Source organism: Hyperolius riggenbachi, chromosome 7 (assembly GCF_040937935.1).
Source record: "Hyperolius riggenbachi isolate aHypRig1 chromosome 7, aHypRig1.pri, whole genome shotgun sequence".
Lineage (NCBI taxonomy): Eukaryota > Metazoa > Chordata > Amphibia > Anura > Hyperoliidae > Hyperolius > Hyperolius riggenbachi.
In genome coordinates this window covers 123,048,454-123,066,849 of record NC_090652.1, presented here as the reverse complement: position 1 = coordinate 123,066,849, position 18,396 = coordinate 123,048,454, and the positions used below count along the sequence as shown (strand labels likewise).

Here is an 18,396-nt window from a genome sequence, read left to right as displayed (position 1 = left end):
AAACCTAAGAGTTGGGGAAACTACCATGCTTAGCTGCGGTGGAGAGAACTCAGCTAAGCAAGCACACAAGCTATCTCTCCAGAAAATCATTTTGTCATGTGTGCTCCTCCTTCACCCTTTGAAAGGGATGGAGAAAAAGTTAAAGCGGAATATAACCCTGCATTTCAACTTTGCTCTAAAACAATATTTACAGCATATTATATGCAACCAGCATTTTTTCTTTACTAGACCAGCATTGGAAGGGTTACACACAGAGCTTTAAAGTTCGTGGAGAGAACTGCTGACGTTTAGATAGATACATTTCAGTAAACAAAATGTAGCAAGTGATGAATGTTACACACTCTTTGGCTGTCCTCCAGCTCCTGCACAGTCAGAGAGAGTGAGTCACATTCCACAGTTGTTACATTTTGTTTTGCTTAAATGTATCTAAGTAAGCTTCGGATGCGGCAGCAGTTCTCTCCAGGAACTTTAAAGCTGTGTGTGTAACCCTTCCAATGCTGGTCTAGTAAAAAAAAAATGCTGGTTGCATATAATATGCTGTAAATAATGTTTTAGAGCAAAGTTGAAATGCAGGGTTATATTCCGCTTTAAGGAAGTTGGTTTGGAGTGTTCGGAGACCACTCCTCAGGGGGGGGCACTGTAAGGAACTTTCCTCTGGGATCCAGCGACGGGGTCTTCTCTATCAAGAGTGGATCGCATCCTGACACTTCCGCATCTCGGCAGCCGTCCTCTGCTGGTGATGCGCATACTGGTGGACGGATGTCTCGCTCCTCTCAGCCGCAGTATGGTCTGAGGCAGCGACAGAGGTAGTGTCAGATGACAGGATAGTTAGCTGACACTCAGGCAGGGGTTTTATTTATTAAATATAAAATTATGTATGCTGACCCTGAACACTGGTATCTTGCGTTGGAGGCGATACTCTTGGCCAGTGTGCTATGGCTGACATACAGTCAGGAGATTTTGCTGATCAGTACTGCTTGGGTCAGCTGGCATGTATTGCCGACACGTGTCAGCTGATCTCACTGTCAGCTGATTTATGCCTGCATGTGATTGGCTGTTGTGTGCATGTGGCCGGCCACTGATTGGATGCTGTCAGTATTTAAACCTTGCTGTGACACTTGCATGTTGCCTGTGATAGCTCTAGTTTGCTGGGTGCTCTGTATTCCTGCTCTTGTTATATTGGATTATCTGGACATCGACCTCTGCTTGTTGGACCTTCCTTGTCTGCTGCCTGGTTTGACTTCAGATCCGTTCTTGACCTCTCTTCTGCTAGCCCTCCTGTACTGCGATATATCTGTTTACCCGTGTATGACCTTGGACTGTTACTGGACTTTGCTAACTCTGAATCCTTTAGTGTATGCGTACAGCGCTCCCACTTTGTGGTACAGACTTTATACAATGTATGAACTGTAACAGGTGGGCGTTATCTCAGCCTCCCCTCCTGATACCATATATATTTAGAAAGTCCTGAATTTCAATGTCTTCTCTAGGTGGACTATAATACACAGATTTTTTCTACAAAGTCCAGCAATGACAATTCCGTGGTATGAGTACTTCACTCTACTTTCCATCAACATAAGCAGGGCTGGTGTACAATATTATACTCTCACCAATGTCCAGAGGCTGACATATATAGACATCAGCAAACACGTTTCATTAATATTCACACAGCATGGGTCCTCAGCAGCTTCCCCCTGTGAATATCCTAAGCAGACAAGGGAAAAGACATAGCGTAATCTTGCTTCTAAACAACTTCCGAACAGCTCCCTCCACCAGTGAAGTTTAGCTCAACCAAGACACCTTCCGTGTGTGTGCAGTCAGCATGCACCCCACACCACTAGTACATAAAACGCTCACCGGATGGATTGGCTGACCGGCTAAAGACCAGCAACTGCGTTTGTAGTATCCCGCATCAAGGATCTCGATTAGACCAACTGTCTCAACCACCACAAAAAGAGAGTAAGAGAAACACCATGTGGACAGGAGGACCAGATACCTCAGACCCAAGAAGAAAAGAGAAGAACTTCCTGTTCAGAAATGGCTGCTCGTAGGACACAGCCTCTGATAGCGTTTGTCCCTTTAGGGGCCAGGGACCAGGCTCATGATCCAGCTCCAGGCGGGGAATCCGGAGGGCCACCAGGGAGTCACGGTCTCAGTTTGGACACTTCCAGGGAGGCTGTAGGCAGGCCAAACGTTAGATCCTGGCGCACGCTCACCTTGCGAGGCCAAACGGGAGTGAGCGGCGTCTATGCGATGTCAGTAGCGTACTGAGTAGTATTTTGCGGCTAGCAGATATAACCGCTGACTTGCCGCAAATAAAATTGAGAGTGGTGAGGTAGTAAGGTATAAAAGGGGGGCTTATTTATAAGTAAAAACAACGCGTTTCTCAGAGAAAACCTTCTCTGTTTCATCAGGCTAATACAGTATTAGCCTGATGAAACAGAGAACGTTTTCTCTGAGAAACGCGTTGTTTTTACTTATAAATAAGCCCCCCTTTTATACCTTACTACCTCACCACTCTCAATTTTATTTGCGGCAAGTCAGCGGTTATATCTGCTAGCCGCAAAATACTACTCAGTACGCTACTGACATCGCATAGACGCCGCTCACTCCCGTTTGGCCTCGCAAGGTGAGCGTGCGCCAGGATCTAACGTTTGGCCTGCCTACAGCCTCCCTGGAAATGTCCAAACTGAGACCGTGACTCCCTGGTGGCCCTCCGGATTCCCCGCCTGGAGCTGGATCATGAGCCTGGTCCCTGGCCCCTAAAGGGACAAACGCTATCAGAGGCTGTGTCCTACGAGCAGCCATTTCTGAACAGGAAGTTCTTCTCTTTTCTTCTTGGGTCTGAGGTATCTGGTCCTCCTGTCCACATGGTGTTTCTCTTACTCTCTTTTTGTGGTGGTTGAGACAGTTGGTCTAATCGAGATCCTTGATGCGGGATACTACAAACGCAGTTGCTGGTCTTTAGCCGGTCAGCCAATCCATCCGGTGAGCGTTTTATGTACTAGTGGTGTGGGGTGCATGCTGACTGCACACACACGGAAGGTGTCTTGGTTGAGCTAAACTTCACTGGTGGAGGGAGCTGTTCGGAAGTTGTTTAGAAGCAAGATTACGCTATGTCTTTTCCCTTGTCTGCTTAGGATATTCACAGGGGGAAGCTGCTGAGGACCCATGCTGTGTGAATATTAATGAAACGTGTTTGCTGATGTCTATATATGTCAGCCTCTGGACATTGGTGAGAGTATAATATTGTACACCAGCCCTGCTTATGTTGATGGAAAGTAGAGTGAAGTACTCATACCACGGAATTGTCATTGCTGGACTTTGTAGAAAAAATCTGTGTATTATAGTCCACCTAGAGAAGACATTGAAATTCAGGACTTTCTAAATATATATGGTATCAGGAGGGGAGGCTGAGATAACGCCCACCTGTTACAGTTCATACATTATATAAAGTCTGTACCACAAAGTGGGAGCGCTGTACGCATACACTAAAGCTATCTATTTAGGGAGGTGATACCCCCAGCGTACATAGCGATCCACTAGGGTGGAGTGTTGGTATTCGATTGCGTTAAGCTTTAGAGTCTGATAAGTCAAGAGGAGCGCCCATACCACAAAAGCAATAACTCTGAATCCTTGTTTGGCCTGGAAGTGTATTCGCTCACCCTGCAGATAGCTCCAATATCTTGCACACTAAAGGCTCTGGGTGTAACCAAAGTCAGGTAGGTGTTGTCTTCTTACCTCTCGTTCAAACAGGGACGCGCCACATAGGGTAAAGCGTGTGTATGTAGATTGGGGCATTGGAGCGAATTCGTCAATGGATATCCCTACAGGCCTGACAGCAACTTCAGACAATTTCTTAGTAGGGCTAGCACTACATGTACCTATGTATTATCTCATTATGTCCAATATCACTTTAGGTATGTTTTAGATAGCCTGGTGCCCCTCCCTCCTCATCAGAATTAAGAAGCATTGTGCCACCAAGGTGTTAGAATTCACTAGTCTGGCATCTCCATCCAAAGTATGTAACTACCCCACAGATATCAGAACTAAGTGGGCTAAGTGGGCTGGTGCCCCAACCCCTAAAAAATATCAGCATTAGGTGGCAGTTGTGACCTTTGCCATATATCATATCCGGAATGTGCCAAACTCAAACATGAGCTTCAGCGAGCTTATGTGCTAACTTCAATGTACACTTATGCATTTACTACACTAAGAAAATGACCTGGGGACCATTTATACCCATGCCAACCAGAGCTGGGTTTTTGGGAAGACCTATAAAGGCCAGGGCATTGAGTGGAAACAGCAGAGGGGTGGCAGGACTCAGAAGAGATAAGAGGTCACATATTGAAGTAAGTAATCTCCTTGGTCCACATCCATCCTGCTTTGCTCTGCACATACTATCTGCTGAATTCCAGAGTTCCCTGCATCTCCCTCACTTCCTGGTGTGCGGTGTGATGACAGCCACTGTGTCATCTGCTACCTCTGCTGCCTCCTGATGCTTCTACCCTCTGTATGAGCTGGACATGCAAGCTGCTGTGAGAAGTGTCGGGGGTTGTAGAGAACAGATCTCCAGATCAGTGAGTTTTTCTGCCCACATTCACTGATCACGGAGAGTGAACATCAGCTCCACTTTAGCCCTCCCCTCACCTCCAGCTGTTAGAGTTTGTTGATGGCCAGCCACTGTTAATGACCTGGACCCTGCATTTGTACTTCTCCCCCTGCACTCTTCTCTCTCTCTCTATAAATATATGCCTTTTTTCCTAGAGAAGTTTATGGTAGCAGTCTCTGTGCTCCAGTTTTACCCCCTCCTGCCTCATTTTATCATGTATCCCTGCACTTGGCAAACATCAACCCCCTAAGTGAAAAATTTTCACTATGCTTAAAGGGCACTGAGCTGACACTGATCCTTCTTCTTACCTGTTCTCTGTTTTGGATGTGCTTGTCTCCATTGTGCTGTCCTGCCCCTTGTTTATGGCTCTGACTGCAGCCAGTAATTCCGTGCGCCAGCCCTGATGTGCACAGCAGCCAAGGCCTGGAGTGTTATGGGTATGGATATTTGGCAAGTGGTGTTCAAACACAATTGTAATTGTATCATTTGGAAATATGGAGTTACTTAAATCTTTCTTCCTAAGGCATGTGACTACTAAATTCCTTTATCTATAGGCATGTGAATATGTAATTGTTTATTTGTAAGCATGTGACTATTTAATTACTTAATCTTGTGACACATAGCTACTTAACTTCCGTGTCTAGGAAGGCCATGGCCTTATGTATCTGGGGGAAAAGGGGATATTACATTAAGTAATCTAAGGAACCCAGCTGCTGTTGCCGAGAAAAGGGTGGTTGTGTTTTAGGGGGTAGTTAATCAGTTACGGTAGTCATTTGGGGGGGGGGGGGCTGATGACAACAGGCCTTGGGTGTCAAAAAGTACAAATCCGGCACTAGCTTCTCCAAGAGTTTCATGCTGCCTTACACTGATCACCAACTGGGCATGTACTAAAGTGAATGTTGAGCCTTTAAAAGTTTCACAAAAGTACTTAAATCCTCACCTCCTTTTTTTCTAACTTTCTATTTGTCTTCCTTCCATTTTTTCTCTTCCTCTTCTATGTTTCTTTCTATCCCAGTGTCTTTCCTCTTGTCCACCCCCATGTTCTCTTCACATATCCATCTCATTACTCTGGTTCATTTCCGGAAAATTCTAACATCATTTATCAAATTTACTTCACATACTGGCCTCCTTGCTAGAGACATTTCTTTCCTTTTTATTATTATTATTTAGTACTTATATAGCGCCAACATCTTCCGCAGCGCTGTACAGAGTATATACAGTGGCGTAGCTAAGGAGCTATGGGCCCTGATGCAAATTTTACATTGGGGCCCCCGAAGCACTGTATACATTACAATTGATACAGTGCACCAAAACTTGCCAATGGCAATTACAGTGTCAGAGGAGCAAGAAGGGGATGGGGAACGGTTTGTTAATGATTACTACTATTCAAAGCATCTATAGAAGTGATTATTATGAGCACAGGACCAATAGAGGGCTAACATTGCAGTTGAGGGAAGGCCCCTCTGGCCCAAAGGCCCCGATGCGGTTGCAACCTCTGCATCCCCTGAGTATATATAGTCTTGTCACTAACTGTCCCTCAGAAGAGCTCACAGTCTAATTCCTAGTCCTATGCCTATGTATGTATAGTGTAGTGTATTTATTGTAGTCTAGGGCCAATTTTAGTTGGAAGCCAATTAACTTATTAACGTATGTTTATGGGCTGTGGGGGGGGGGGACCAGGGTGCCTGGAGGAAACCCATGCAGACAATGAGGAAAACATACAAACTCCTTGCAGATGTGTTGACCTGGCTGGGATTCAAACAGGGTGACCCAACACTGCAAGGCAAGAGTGCTAACCACTACGCCACGGTGCTGCCCACAGTGGTGTAGTGGTTAGTGCGCTTTCTTTCTTTCTGCCCTTCCTTCCTTTCTTCCTTCATCTTTATCCTTCATCCTTCCTTCCTTCCTTCCTTCGTATGTTCCTTCCATCATTCTCTTTGTTTTCCCTCACTCCTCCTCTCTTTCTGTCCCATCGCTTTTCGTTTACATACTTCTGATACTTTCTAGTAGTGGCATAGCCAGAGGGGATTGCAGCAGTGGTGAATGCACAAGGTCCCCTGGACCTGAGGAGTACACCAGAGCATCTCTCCAATCACTGTAGTAGGTCTATATTGGTGTTCTAGCAGTAAGGCTCATTTCTGTATGTGCTTTACATAGTGGTAATCATTAGCAACCCATTTCCTTCCAAACCCTTACACTCGTGTCACACTCTGAAAGACACACTCTCCCACACCTTCATCAGCCAGTTTTGGTACTTTGTATAATGTAATTATTATATGTACAGTGCAGCGGGGCGAAAGGGGGGGGGGGTCCAAAGAGGGAGATAGAGAGAGAGAATGGCCCCAGTGCAAATTAAAAATTTGCACTGGGGCCAATGCAGGGGCATAACTAGGAGTCGCTGGGCCCTCCTGCATAAGTTTGGATGGGACCCCCTCCCTTGCTTTCTGAAAACGTAAACTAAGAACCAATGTTATTCAGTTGGCTAGTGCACTTTTGAATATGTTTTCCCCAAGTAGATAAAATGGACAGCAGTGAAGCACTACATGCATTTTCTCTATCAATTACATTAGCTTCTGTGATAAATGTGTATGTTTCCATACATACAGACACACATCGTGTGCAGAAATCGCATACAGAAAAACGCACAGAGTAAACTGACAGGTGAGTGTGCTTCCAGCCTCAACCTATTACACTCACTCTGTTCACATCTTATGGAGCAGAACTGGCTCTGCAGGCTTCTCAAGCATTATTACAGTACACAGCACTTGGGGAGGGGTGGAGAGGCTGGGGTCAGGGCACTGTACACAAGTCTCTGCTGCACACTGAATAGGGACTGTCTACAAAGCTTTGTCTGCAAAACTTTGTATGAGTCTTTGTCAGTGGCTGAGCAGATGCAGTCATTAGAACAATTGTGCAGAGAGCAGAAAGCTTTTCCTCTCCCTGCCCTTAGTTGTCAATATATCAGGACAGGAAAAAGGGGGCCCCAGCAACTTTTGGGCTTCCATTCGCTCTCTCTCTCTCCTTTTTTACTTATTTTTCTCCCCCTCTTCAAATACCTTCTCTTTCCCTCCAATTTCCTCCCCCATTTTTTTCCTCTCCCCTCCTCCCCCCCCCCCCCCCCAATCTCTCTGCCTCCCTCTCTCTTTTTCCCTCTGTCCTCCTCTCTCCATCCCACCTCCCTCCCCCTCCCTCTCTCTCTCTCTCTCTCTCTCTCTCACTCCCCCTCTCAGTCTTGTAACTTGGCTTAAGTCTTGGAAAATTAGCACATCCCTTATTACATCTCCACCACCTATTTTGGTCTCATGAGGTTCAGTAAAGCTTTTTTTCTCTTTGTTTTCTGTTTACACGACGTGTCCGATAAACACTGCAAAGAGCAAAAGAAAACTCTTGCATTGTTACAATTTTGGATGCTAAGTCGAAGGCCATTAGACTAATTCATCCTTCAGATCAAAGCCCACACACAGGCAGCTCTGCAGCCTCCAGCTATTTTCCTTTGACTCTGCTTCTTGACAGCGGTCCTTCATATCTGCAGCTCTGTACTCTTTTGAAAAATATTGCTTCCTTCTTATTAAAAGGAATAGAATCACTATCTGTTACGACGCAGGAAGCATCAGGGCTTTCAATGACTGTGACTGACGTGGGTACCTGCAAAGGATGCTCAGCTATCAGAAAATAGCTCAGCAGCCCAGCCTGTTAACAAAAGCACAGAAAATAATGCCTTTCTTATATCTGTTTCAGGGATCAGGTTTGTTTGCCTTTGTTCCGAAAAAAAAATATTCCTGTTTCCTCTCCAGCATCTCTACTGTCTGCATCAGGACCACCCAGAGAGTACATTTCATTGTGAGACACTGTGCAAAGTTCAAAGGTTCAGAATGAAACTACCCAATTTAATCAGTTATTCGCTGTCTTCTTTATAACCAGATTGGATGCAAGCAAAATATCCCAACAGACTAGCTGTCTGGGAGTCAGGAATTTTAAAAAGAACAACCTCTACTCAAGTAGAGAGGGAGGAGGGAGTGGAGTGGGAGCCCAGTATAGGAGAGGGAGAGAGCTAAACAGGAGCATCCCACCCCTCTCTCCCTCCCAGGAGCTGCAACATACAGGAGCCAACACACCAGCACAGCCACATTAGAGCCATACTACCACCTGCACCATGTTTGACCACACACAGTACCCATACAATTGCTTCAACTATGATGGGGATGATTACCCAACATGCAGCTCTGATGAGGAGAAGAAATGTATCCGACCTGCATATAGGTAAGAAAGTTTTGTTTGATTACCCGTCCCTAGGTCTCTGCAATAGTGATTACATTTAGTGGACCTCTTGCATCCTCTGTAGTATAATAACATGAATCCTGTCCTTAGACTTTGGAAAGTTGTAATTAATAATCACATTTCTATTTTTAGTTTTGTTTTTTCTTCCCTATAGACATGCTTTAGTTGGAGTAAGTTTTCTATAAGAAGTTTGGCAGCTGAGGCATACCTGCACCTCTGAAACACAAATCTATATAGTCTGTCAATACAGGATATTAGCCAATATTGAATAATATGGTTACCTTAAAATGGTTATATTATAATGTATAATTATAACAATTATTAATTTAAAATAATTATTAAATTATGTCTTTTATAATGTAATTGATATATATATATATATATATATATATATACATATATATATATATATATATATATATATATTTATATATATATATATATATATATTACATTTTCGCATAATGAATAATTATAAACTGCTTCAGTTCCAACAGGAGAAAGTAAAGCAGTTGTCTGGAGTAAGTGGTGAAAAGTCAGGTGTAAACTTAAATATATTAATAATTCTGATTGGTTGCTCTGAGCAGTGACTCAGTTTTTGCTCCAGTTTTCGTTGTACCTGTCTTGGTAAGTCAGCCCCTGTGAGGTTTAAAGAGTTGAAGAGCATCACTGAGTGAAGCAAACAGACAGGTAAAAATGCTAACTTGTCTATTTTTTATATGTTGTCTTTTTTTACCAGCTACATTGCCTTGATAGCAATGGCGATTCAGCAAAGTCCTGATAGCAAAGTCACCCTATCTGGCATATATGACTTTATTATGAAGAAGTTTCCATATTATCGATCAAACCAGAGGGCATGGCAGAACTCTATTCGACATAACCTGTCTCTGAACAGCTGTTTTGTGAAGGTAAAAAAAGTGTGTCTATATATAATTGTATGTGTGTGCGTGTGTATTTATAAATGTATGTGTCAGTACATACATGTCTGTATTTGTTAAAGTGAGTCAATGTATGTGTATGTCTATGTACAAGTGTGTTTGCGAGCTTCAATATATGTGTGTGTGTGTGTGTGTGTGTGTGTGTGTGTGTGTGTGTGTGTGTGTGTGTGTGTGTGTGTGTGTGTGTGTGTGTGTACACAGGTGTGTACATAAGTTTGTGTGTATCTCTACATGTTTAAATATATGCATGTGTGTGACTGTATGTCTAAGCATGTGTGTACTGTACATAAGTGTGTGTATGTATAGAAGTGTGTGTGTGACTCGTTATGTACGAGTGTGTCTGGCTATCCATGTGTATACACAAATACATGCATTTGTCTATGTATAAGTGTGTGTGTATATAAGTATAAACATAAATGTGTGTACATAAATGTGTCTGTACGTGTTTGTGTGTGTCTCTATATACAGGTATGCGTGTGTATAAGCATTTGTTTTTATGTATATACATAAGTGTGTGTATATATACGTGTGTGTGTGTGTGTGTGTGTGTGTGTGTGTGTTTGTGTTAGTATGCATGTATATGGGTGTTGCTTATTAGTATGCATGTATATATGGGTGTTGTGTATAAGTAAGCATGTGTGTGTCTCTCAATCTGTGTGTGTGTGTGTGTTTATGAGCAAAGCTGTATGTCGGTGTGTGTGTGTTTATATGTCTGAATGCAATGTGTACCATATGAATGTTGTGCGTGAATTATTTGTTAGATAAAGGTGCCAACGTCAGTAAATGTTGAACTAGTTTGTTACTGTACAATCTGTCAACCCTCTGCTCATGTTAATGCAGATTATTGAGCAAGGTGTTGACACACACAGCTATTTTGGCTGAAAGACAGCATATGTCTATGGAGGTGTTTGTAATTGTAACTACCCATCAAGTGTTGTCAATTCACCAGCACATCAATATCTAAACATTGGTACAAATTAGTAATAATGGTTAGCAAAATCTATGTTATAATATATATATATATATATATATTTTTTCCTTCTGAAATCCCTTAGACTGTTTTTCTATCCATTAAATACCTCTATATATTTACAGGTTAACAGTATTATCATTATTTTTTTTTTATTTCAGTCCGTAACAAATACCAAAACTGATAGTAACCTTAAACGCATTTGTTTTTCAACCTTAAACAGTATTTTAAAAACTTTTATCTGCACAGAGCAGGAGGCTTTGTAACTCATTTTGGACACCTGCACTAATCCTTTGGCTGGCAGCTAACTCTAACACTCTTATATACCTCTCCTAAGTGTGCGCATCATGAGTGTGTGTTTTTGTCATGAATGTGTTTGTGTGAGCGTGCCCTGAGTTTGAATGTGTGTGTCATGAGTTTCCGTATGTGTGAAATGGGGGTGACTCATATTGTGTGTGTATGTGTCCTGAGTGTATGAGAGCGTGCATGTGTGTGTGCGTGTGTGTGGTTTTGTGTGCTTTTAAATGTTAGGATGTGTATGTGTGTATGTATGTGAGTGTCAAGAGTGTGTAGGTGCATGTGTGTGAGTGTGTTTCCCGTGTGTGTGTGTGCTTCCCGTGTGTGTGTGTGCGTTCTCAGTCTATGTATGTGTGTGTGTTTTTCACATGCCGCTTAATATGTCTGTGTGAATTTGTACCTTTAGAATATGCCGATTGTGTTAAAATAATCTTGGCATTTTAATTGGCTGGATAGCAGTGGCTGGATAGTGTACTGGTTAAGGGCTCTGCCTCTGACACAGGAGACCTGGGTTCAAATCTTGGCTCTGCCTGTTCAGTAAGCCAGCACCTATTCAGTAAGGAGTTTCTTGGGCAAGTCTCCTTAACACTGCTACTGCCTACTGAGTGCGCTCTAGTGGCTGCCTCGCAAGCGCTTTGATTCCGACAGGAGAAAGGCGCTATACAAATACTGCAATTATTATTAATTAATGTGCAGCACAGTGGCCTTACAGTGCTGAAGTCTCTGCTAGGGCACCACCTGCATAGAATTTACATATTAGTAGATTCATTGCATTTACTTTAGTGAGGACATTATATTGTGACTTTCTCTGAGACGCAGAAAGTGACAAGAATTGTTCAGTTTACTTTATAAAGCACTGTGGGAAAAATGTCAACTATCAACTAAAAATAGCTCAATTGCTGATTATTCCTCAGTGATAATTTATAATTATATATTTTAGTCATAATTGATCATTAGAATTATTTACCAACAAACAGTCTTCTGTTACACAACAAACTTAGTTGGCCAAGTTATTATCATTTTTAATAATGGTTAATTATCATAATTACAAACAACCTCCTGTAAAACTAAGCCTTACATGAACTGTAATTGCTAAACTGGTTGGTTTTTATGTAGCAATTATTTTATTACATTTTAAAATCCTGTCTGCCCCTTTTTCAGACCTTTTATATATCAGTGAATATGTGGCTGTAACATATCCAAAATGTAACACCTTTGGTGTTATTTGTATACAGTGAACATACAGTAGGCACAAACTGAAAAGTTAGCATGTTGATTAAAAAAAAAAGACGTATACTTAGAGGACAACTGAAGCAAGAATATGGAGGCTGCCATAAAAAAATGGGTGAAATATATATGTATATATATATATATATGTGTGTGTGTGTGTATATAAAATCTCCTTTTGCACAATACCAGTTGCCTGTCTAAATAACACACGGAACAAGCACGCAGCTACTCCTGTCAGATCCGACAATAATGTCAGAAACACCTGATCTGCATGTAGAGGCAGAGGATCAGCAGGATAGCCAGGCAACTGGTATTGCTTAAAAGTTTATAAATATGGCAGCCTCCATATCCCTCTTGCTTCAGTTATCCTTTAAGTGTGCTTAAAATATTGTAAAATGTGGCTTATTGGGGATAGATTTCAGTGTACTTGTGTTACTAATTTTGTTGTGATTCTAACATACAAGCTTATCTCTGGCAATGTGTAAGTTACAAACATTAGCCAGAAACAGCCCGTTCTTCCATATACAATGTTTGCATATGCGATCTGCGCTTTGACAGATATACAGTAAGTAAGGACTTTACAGATCCAGTTTAACCCTGTAGAAATAGGGGGCATAGCTTCAAAGCACATTATCCAAGCAGAAAACAGCACAACCCGCAGCTTGTTTACTATCAATATAAGCAGCACAGTGTAACAGCTCATAGTCTACACTATGGGGCTGACATGCCTGTAAATGGTGTAAAATAAATAATGCAAGTGTGTTGCGTTATGTAGTGTGGCATATTAAATTCTTTCAAAGCATAAGTAAATTGACACATTAAACTTCAATTGCATTGTTTTTTATTTATAGCCACAAATAATGTATGCAGAATAATGTGTTTTATCATGGATTGAAACCAAAATTATCAATCAGACTAACTAAGCCTTAGACTGCCAGTATTTTTTTAAAGCTGCATGCCAGTGCCAGTGACAGTGCCAGTGCCAGTGCCAGTGCCAGCTATGGTTGAATTGTATTTTTAAATGTCTTACTCAAATCTACTTGTACCATAGTCCACATTAATTAGTATAGAAAGGCAATGAAGTGCAAAAACATTTGCGATGATTAAAAATTGGGCTAATTATAAAATCTAAACTGTAAATGGACTAATCAAATCTCACAGTGAAAGCATTTGGTTGGTCCATTTTCAAACTGCAAATGTTTCCTGAATCATTTGCATAATTCTGCATCAAGTTAGAATTATTTGCATATTTCAAGTCAAGTACAAAGTTGCACTGAGCCAAAACTTTGTACTAAATGCTTTTAGACGTCCGTGGCAAAAGGAATATGGAGACACAAAAATGCCTAAAGAAGTTGGCAGCAGACAAAAGTAGTTTGCAGGAAAAAAAATGCCTAAAGACGTCTGTGGCGTTTTGAAGAGAACACTTGCAAAAGCCAATAGACAACCAAGGCGGGCTAAGGGTTAATTATCCCTATCTATTACAATAAGATCTAAATGAGTCAAGGACAGCAATGAGATTCTCCAGTATGTGTATAAGCTTCATGTTACAAATATATACAGTGGGATGCAAAAGTTTGGGCAACCTTGTTAATCATCATGATTTTCCTGTATAAATCGTTGGTTGTTATGATAAAAAATGTCAGTTAAATATATCATAATGGAGGAGAACAGAGGCGCCAAAAGGATAAAAGGAAGCTAAATGAGCTTAAAAAACAATTCTTGGTAAATAGAGGAGGTAGTGGTGGACTTATCTCCTCCAAGTAGACACACAACGACTGTAGTAAAGACAGTCAATATATTTTATTTATGAACTCCAAATATGCAACGCATTTCGCAGGTTTGATCCAGCTTCATCAGGCAATAACAACGGAGCAATAGCATATGTGGTCAGTAGAAGAGCCAGGCACCTCTGTCACAGCCTGTGACACCCCGGCCATCCTACGCGTTTTTATTGTACTTTTTAGGATTTGAGTTATCTAATAAAGTTTTCTTTTGCATTTTTGTAATCCGTGGAAACTGGAAAATTTTTTCCAAGGCACATATGCCAGTCCTATTGAACCACTTCAAATCGAGTTAGTATTTCCTCTCTATGAATTCCTTAGTGTTTAGGGTCGTTGTCTTGTTGAAAGATCCAGCCCCTGTGCAGCTTCAGCTTTGTCACTGATTCCTGGACATTGGTCTGCAGAATCTGCTGATACTGAATGGAATCCATGCATCCCTCAACTTTGACAAGATTTCCAGTCTCTACACTGGCCACACAGCCCCACAGCATGTTGGAACCACCACCATATTTTACTGTAGTTAGCAGGTGTTTTTCTTGGAATGCTGTGTTCTTTTTCCTCCATCCTTGTTATGCCTAAAACTTAATTTTTGCTTCATCAGTCCACAGCAGCTTATTCCAAAATGAAGCTGTCGTGTTCAAATGTCCTTTAGCATACCTCAAGTGGCACTGTTTGTGCTGTGGGCGAAGAAAAGGCTTCCTCTGCATCACTCTTGCATACAGCATCTCCTTGTGTAAAGTGCGCCAAATGGTTGAACGATACACAGTGACTCCATCTGCAGCAAGATGATGTTGAAGGTCTTTGGTGCTGGTCTGTGGGTTGACTATGACTGTTTTCACCATTCATCGTTTCTATCTATCCGAGATTATGGTTGGCTGAGCCTGTGGTCTTCCATTTCCTCAATATGTTCTTAATTGTGGAAACAGACAGCTGAAATCTCTGAGTCAGCCTTCTGTATCCTTCCCCTAAACCATGATGGTGAACAATCTTTGTTTTCAGGTCATTTGAGAGTTGTTTTGAAACCCCCACCTTGCTACACTTCATAGAAAATTAAAAGAGGAGGGAAACTTACAATTGACCCATTTAAATACTCTTTTTCCTAATTGGATTCACCTGTGTATGTAGGTCAGGGGTCACTGAGCTTACCAAGCCAATTTAAGTTCCAATAATTAGTTCAAAAGGTTTTGGAATCGATAAAATGACAATAGTGCCCAAATTTATGCACCTGCCTAATTTTATTTAAACAATTATTGTGCACTTTCTGTAAATCCAATAAACTTAATTTCACTTCTCAAATATCACTGTGTGTGTCTCCTATATGATATGTTCAACTGACATTTTTTTATCATAACAACCAACGATTTATACAGGAAAATCATGATGATTAACAAGGTTGCCCAAACTTTCGCATCCCACTGTACATTAAAACAGATTTTTTTGTATCAGTTTTGTAACTGTTTATAGTGTATAGAGTACTATCATTTAGTTTCAATGTCTTATTTTGGATTGATGGTGACATCTTTTCTACCTGTAGGTCCCAAGAATGGAGGGGAATGAAAAGGGGAAGGGCAACTATTGGTCTTTTGCCTCTGGATGTGAGTCAATGCTTGATCTTTTTGAAAACGGGAACTTTAAAAGAAGACGGAGACGGAGAAACATGAAGAAATGTCAAAGAGATCGCAAGCAAAGTTTGACGAAAGCTCTTCATGTTGGAGAATTTGGCATCCTTGGATCTTCAGAACACCGAGTGGCAGGCCATGATCATAGATCTGACCAAGGAACCAGAGAAGAAGACTCGGACAGTCTGTTCCCAGCCAACATCTCCAGCAGACATAATCAAACCAGCTCCTCTGGCCTCAGAAAGACAGATGAGATAAAATTCAGCATTGATTATATTTTGTCTGCACCGGACCCTTTGCCCATTTTAAGACCCCAGCACATTTTTGATAGTAAATTTCACATTCTGGACTATCAACAACAGAACCCTCATCTTTGGAGTTTATAACATATAATAAAAAAAAATGGACGATTTATCTGAAATGCTAATTTCTGAAGCTGAAGCACCTGAAAACTGTATGGGTTGTAAGTGAGGCTCTTATATCACACCTATACATCTTCTCTGACTATTTAACGGTGTTCAAGACTTACCAAGGCTTCTACTGGGGCATTGATCCGAAGAAAGCAAAAAGGATTAAAAGAAAATTCCTTGAACCGACATTAATTTGGTCAGTCAATAAGAAAGTTATTTGTGATTTACAACTTTTAAAAAACATTTCACCTATACCAGTTTAGAACAGTCTCTTTTCTGGTCTTTATCAAGCTGGCCAACTCAACGTTCTGAATGAATCAAGAGATACGCAGACAAAAAAGATTAAGGTCTGCTTCGCATAGACAGCTGCAGGCAATACATTCATTGCCTGTCATGCAATGAGTGGGTGCTTGTTAAGGCTTGGCACAGGTGGTACAGAGGCATTTGCAGCAAGGAGCCACATCTGAGCATAACTGAAGCCTCACTGCAGGTCAAGCACTGACACGCATGGGGTTACAAATAACAATAACAACAATAACAATAATATTTATATAGCGCTTTTCTCCCTGGGGACTCAAAGCGCTGTGACCCTGCATTATGCATTCTCAAAGGCTAGGGAAAAGAGGTGAGTTTTTAGCCTTTTTTTAAAGCTGTCCAGAGAAGGAGCCTCTCGTACTGATTGTGGAAGTGAGCTCCATAGAGTAGGGGCTGCGTAGGAAAAGGCCAGAGCACCAAATGTTAAGTGTATCCTGGGAATAATCAGCTTCATCTTGTTGGCAGAGCGGAGGGTGCGTGGAGGGGCATAAAGTTCCAATAGATCCGCTATGTATTTGGCTCCCATGTGGTGTAGAGCCTTGAATGTCAGCAGGCAGATCTTAAAATTGATTCTCCATTTTACTGGCAACCAGTAAAGAGTTTGCAGTACTGGGGTGATGTGTGAGCTGCGGGGGGCATTGGCAAGGAGTCTGGCTGCAGCATTCTGTACTAGCTGTAAGGGGTGCAGAACCTTTTCTGTAGATCCGATGAACAGGGCGTTGCAGTAGTCTAGGCGGGAGGATACAAATGCGTGAACCAGGGCAGGTAGGTCTTCAGCTGGGGTAAGGTGTTTGATTTTCGCTATATTTCTTAGATGGAAGAAGGAAGACTTGACGACAGCTGAAATTAAGCTATTCGGCTGCATTACATTATAGCAAGTGGTCGGATGCTGGGAGACTGAACTTTGCGCTTGTCATGTGAAAGGGGCATCATTACATTTCAGCATTACAAGCAATAGGGCCCGTTCCAATTCACTTTTTATCCTACGATACTTTTCATCTTTTTTTAAAAAATAACTTTTCAGCACTTTGCAATTGAAAAAATACCAATAAGTAGGTGAACAAGTACTGTCAAAATTATTTTGTATTTTCTTGCTTGCTGGTGGCTGAAAGGGTATTTTATTGATAATATTTGAAAATATTACCTAGTAAAAAAAAATAAAAAAAACTTGGGAGAAAAAGTGAATTGGAGCAGGCCCATTGTGTTACCTTTAAACACAATGCAGTGACTGACCAGGGCTGCTTCTCATTGCTAACATAGCACGGGGTGTGGAACAAAACTTCTGAAAGGCCAAAGTTCTGAAATGTATTATTCAAAGATAAATCACAGTAATTGTTATAACTACAGGGATACTCATATTCCATACAGTACGATAGTTTTCCTTTAAGTTTAAACAGATTCTAAATAAGGTCTTAACTAAAATGAATGAAAGCCTAAATGGTCATGAGAAAATTACATATTTTGTCATAAACCGTTGATCATGAGCTAGTAACAGAATAAATAGACTATAACTATCACAGATGCACTTTAGATATCCATCAAATGCAATGCTTTTTTATTTTTTATTTAGGACATAGGTCATCATGTAGCAACAAACAGGTTTACTTAACATTTTCTAACATTTAATCTAGACTTTGACAGAATAAATATTCCTAAGCAAGAGACTTATATAAGTTTTCACAAGCAGTTAATTGATAGGCTACACATCCCCTCCAAGACTCTGATAAGATAGCCATACAAGTAAAAGAAAGCTCTAGTTAGGGTAAAATATTGGTCGGACTCCCCATTATACTAATTTTATGTTGGTCAGACTCCCCCATTATTCATATTGATAGTACAGAAGAGACAGACGTTGAAGCAAATTAACGTTATAGTGTACCCGATGCAAAATTAAATTAAAAACAAATACGTAAGAAGGGTGAAGCCTTAGGATCATGCAGATGCTT

General features: G+C 41.2%; 1 protein-coding gene across 1 annotated transcript; it reads left to right on the top strand.

The window, feature by feature from the left end:
- Positions 1-8,765: 8,765 nt before the first annotated feature.
- Positions 8,766-16,111, top strand: FOXL3 (forkhead box L3). The gene is made up of 3 exons (XM_068247320.1): positions 8,766-8,872; positions 9,630-9,798; positions 15,641-16,111. The coding sequence occupies exons 1-3, from the start codon at positions 8,766-8,768 to the stop codon at positions 16,109-16,111; spliced, it is 747 nt and encodes a 248-aa protein (XP_068103421.1).
- Positions 16,112-18,396: the final 2,285 nt, after the last annotated feature.

Excerpts from the sequence above, each read along its gene's own strand:
- FOXL3 (XM_068247320.1), top strand. The coding sequence starts at position 8,766 with ATGTTTGACCACACACAGTACCCATACAATTGCTTCAACTATGATGGG. Across the intron at positions 8,873-9,629 it reads TGTATCCGACCTGCATATAG|CTACATTGCCTTGATAGCAA; the intron begins GTAAGAAAGTTT and ends TTTTTTTACCAG. Across the intron at positions 9,799-15,640 it reads TGAACAGCTGTTTTGTGAAG|GTCCCAAGAATGGAGGGGAA; the intron begins GTAAAAAAAGTG and ends TTCTACCTGTAG.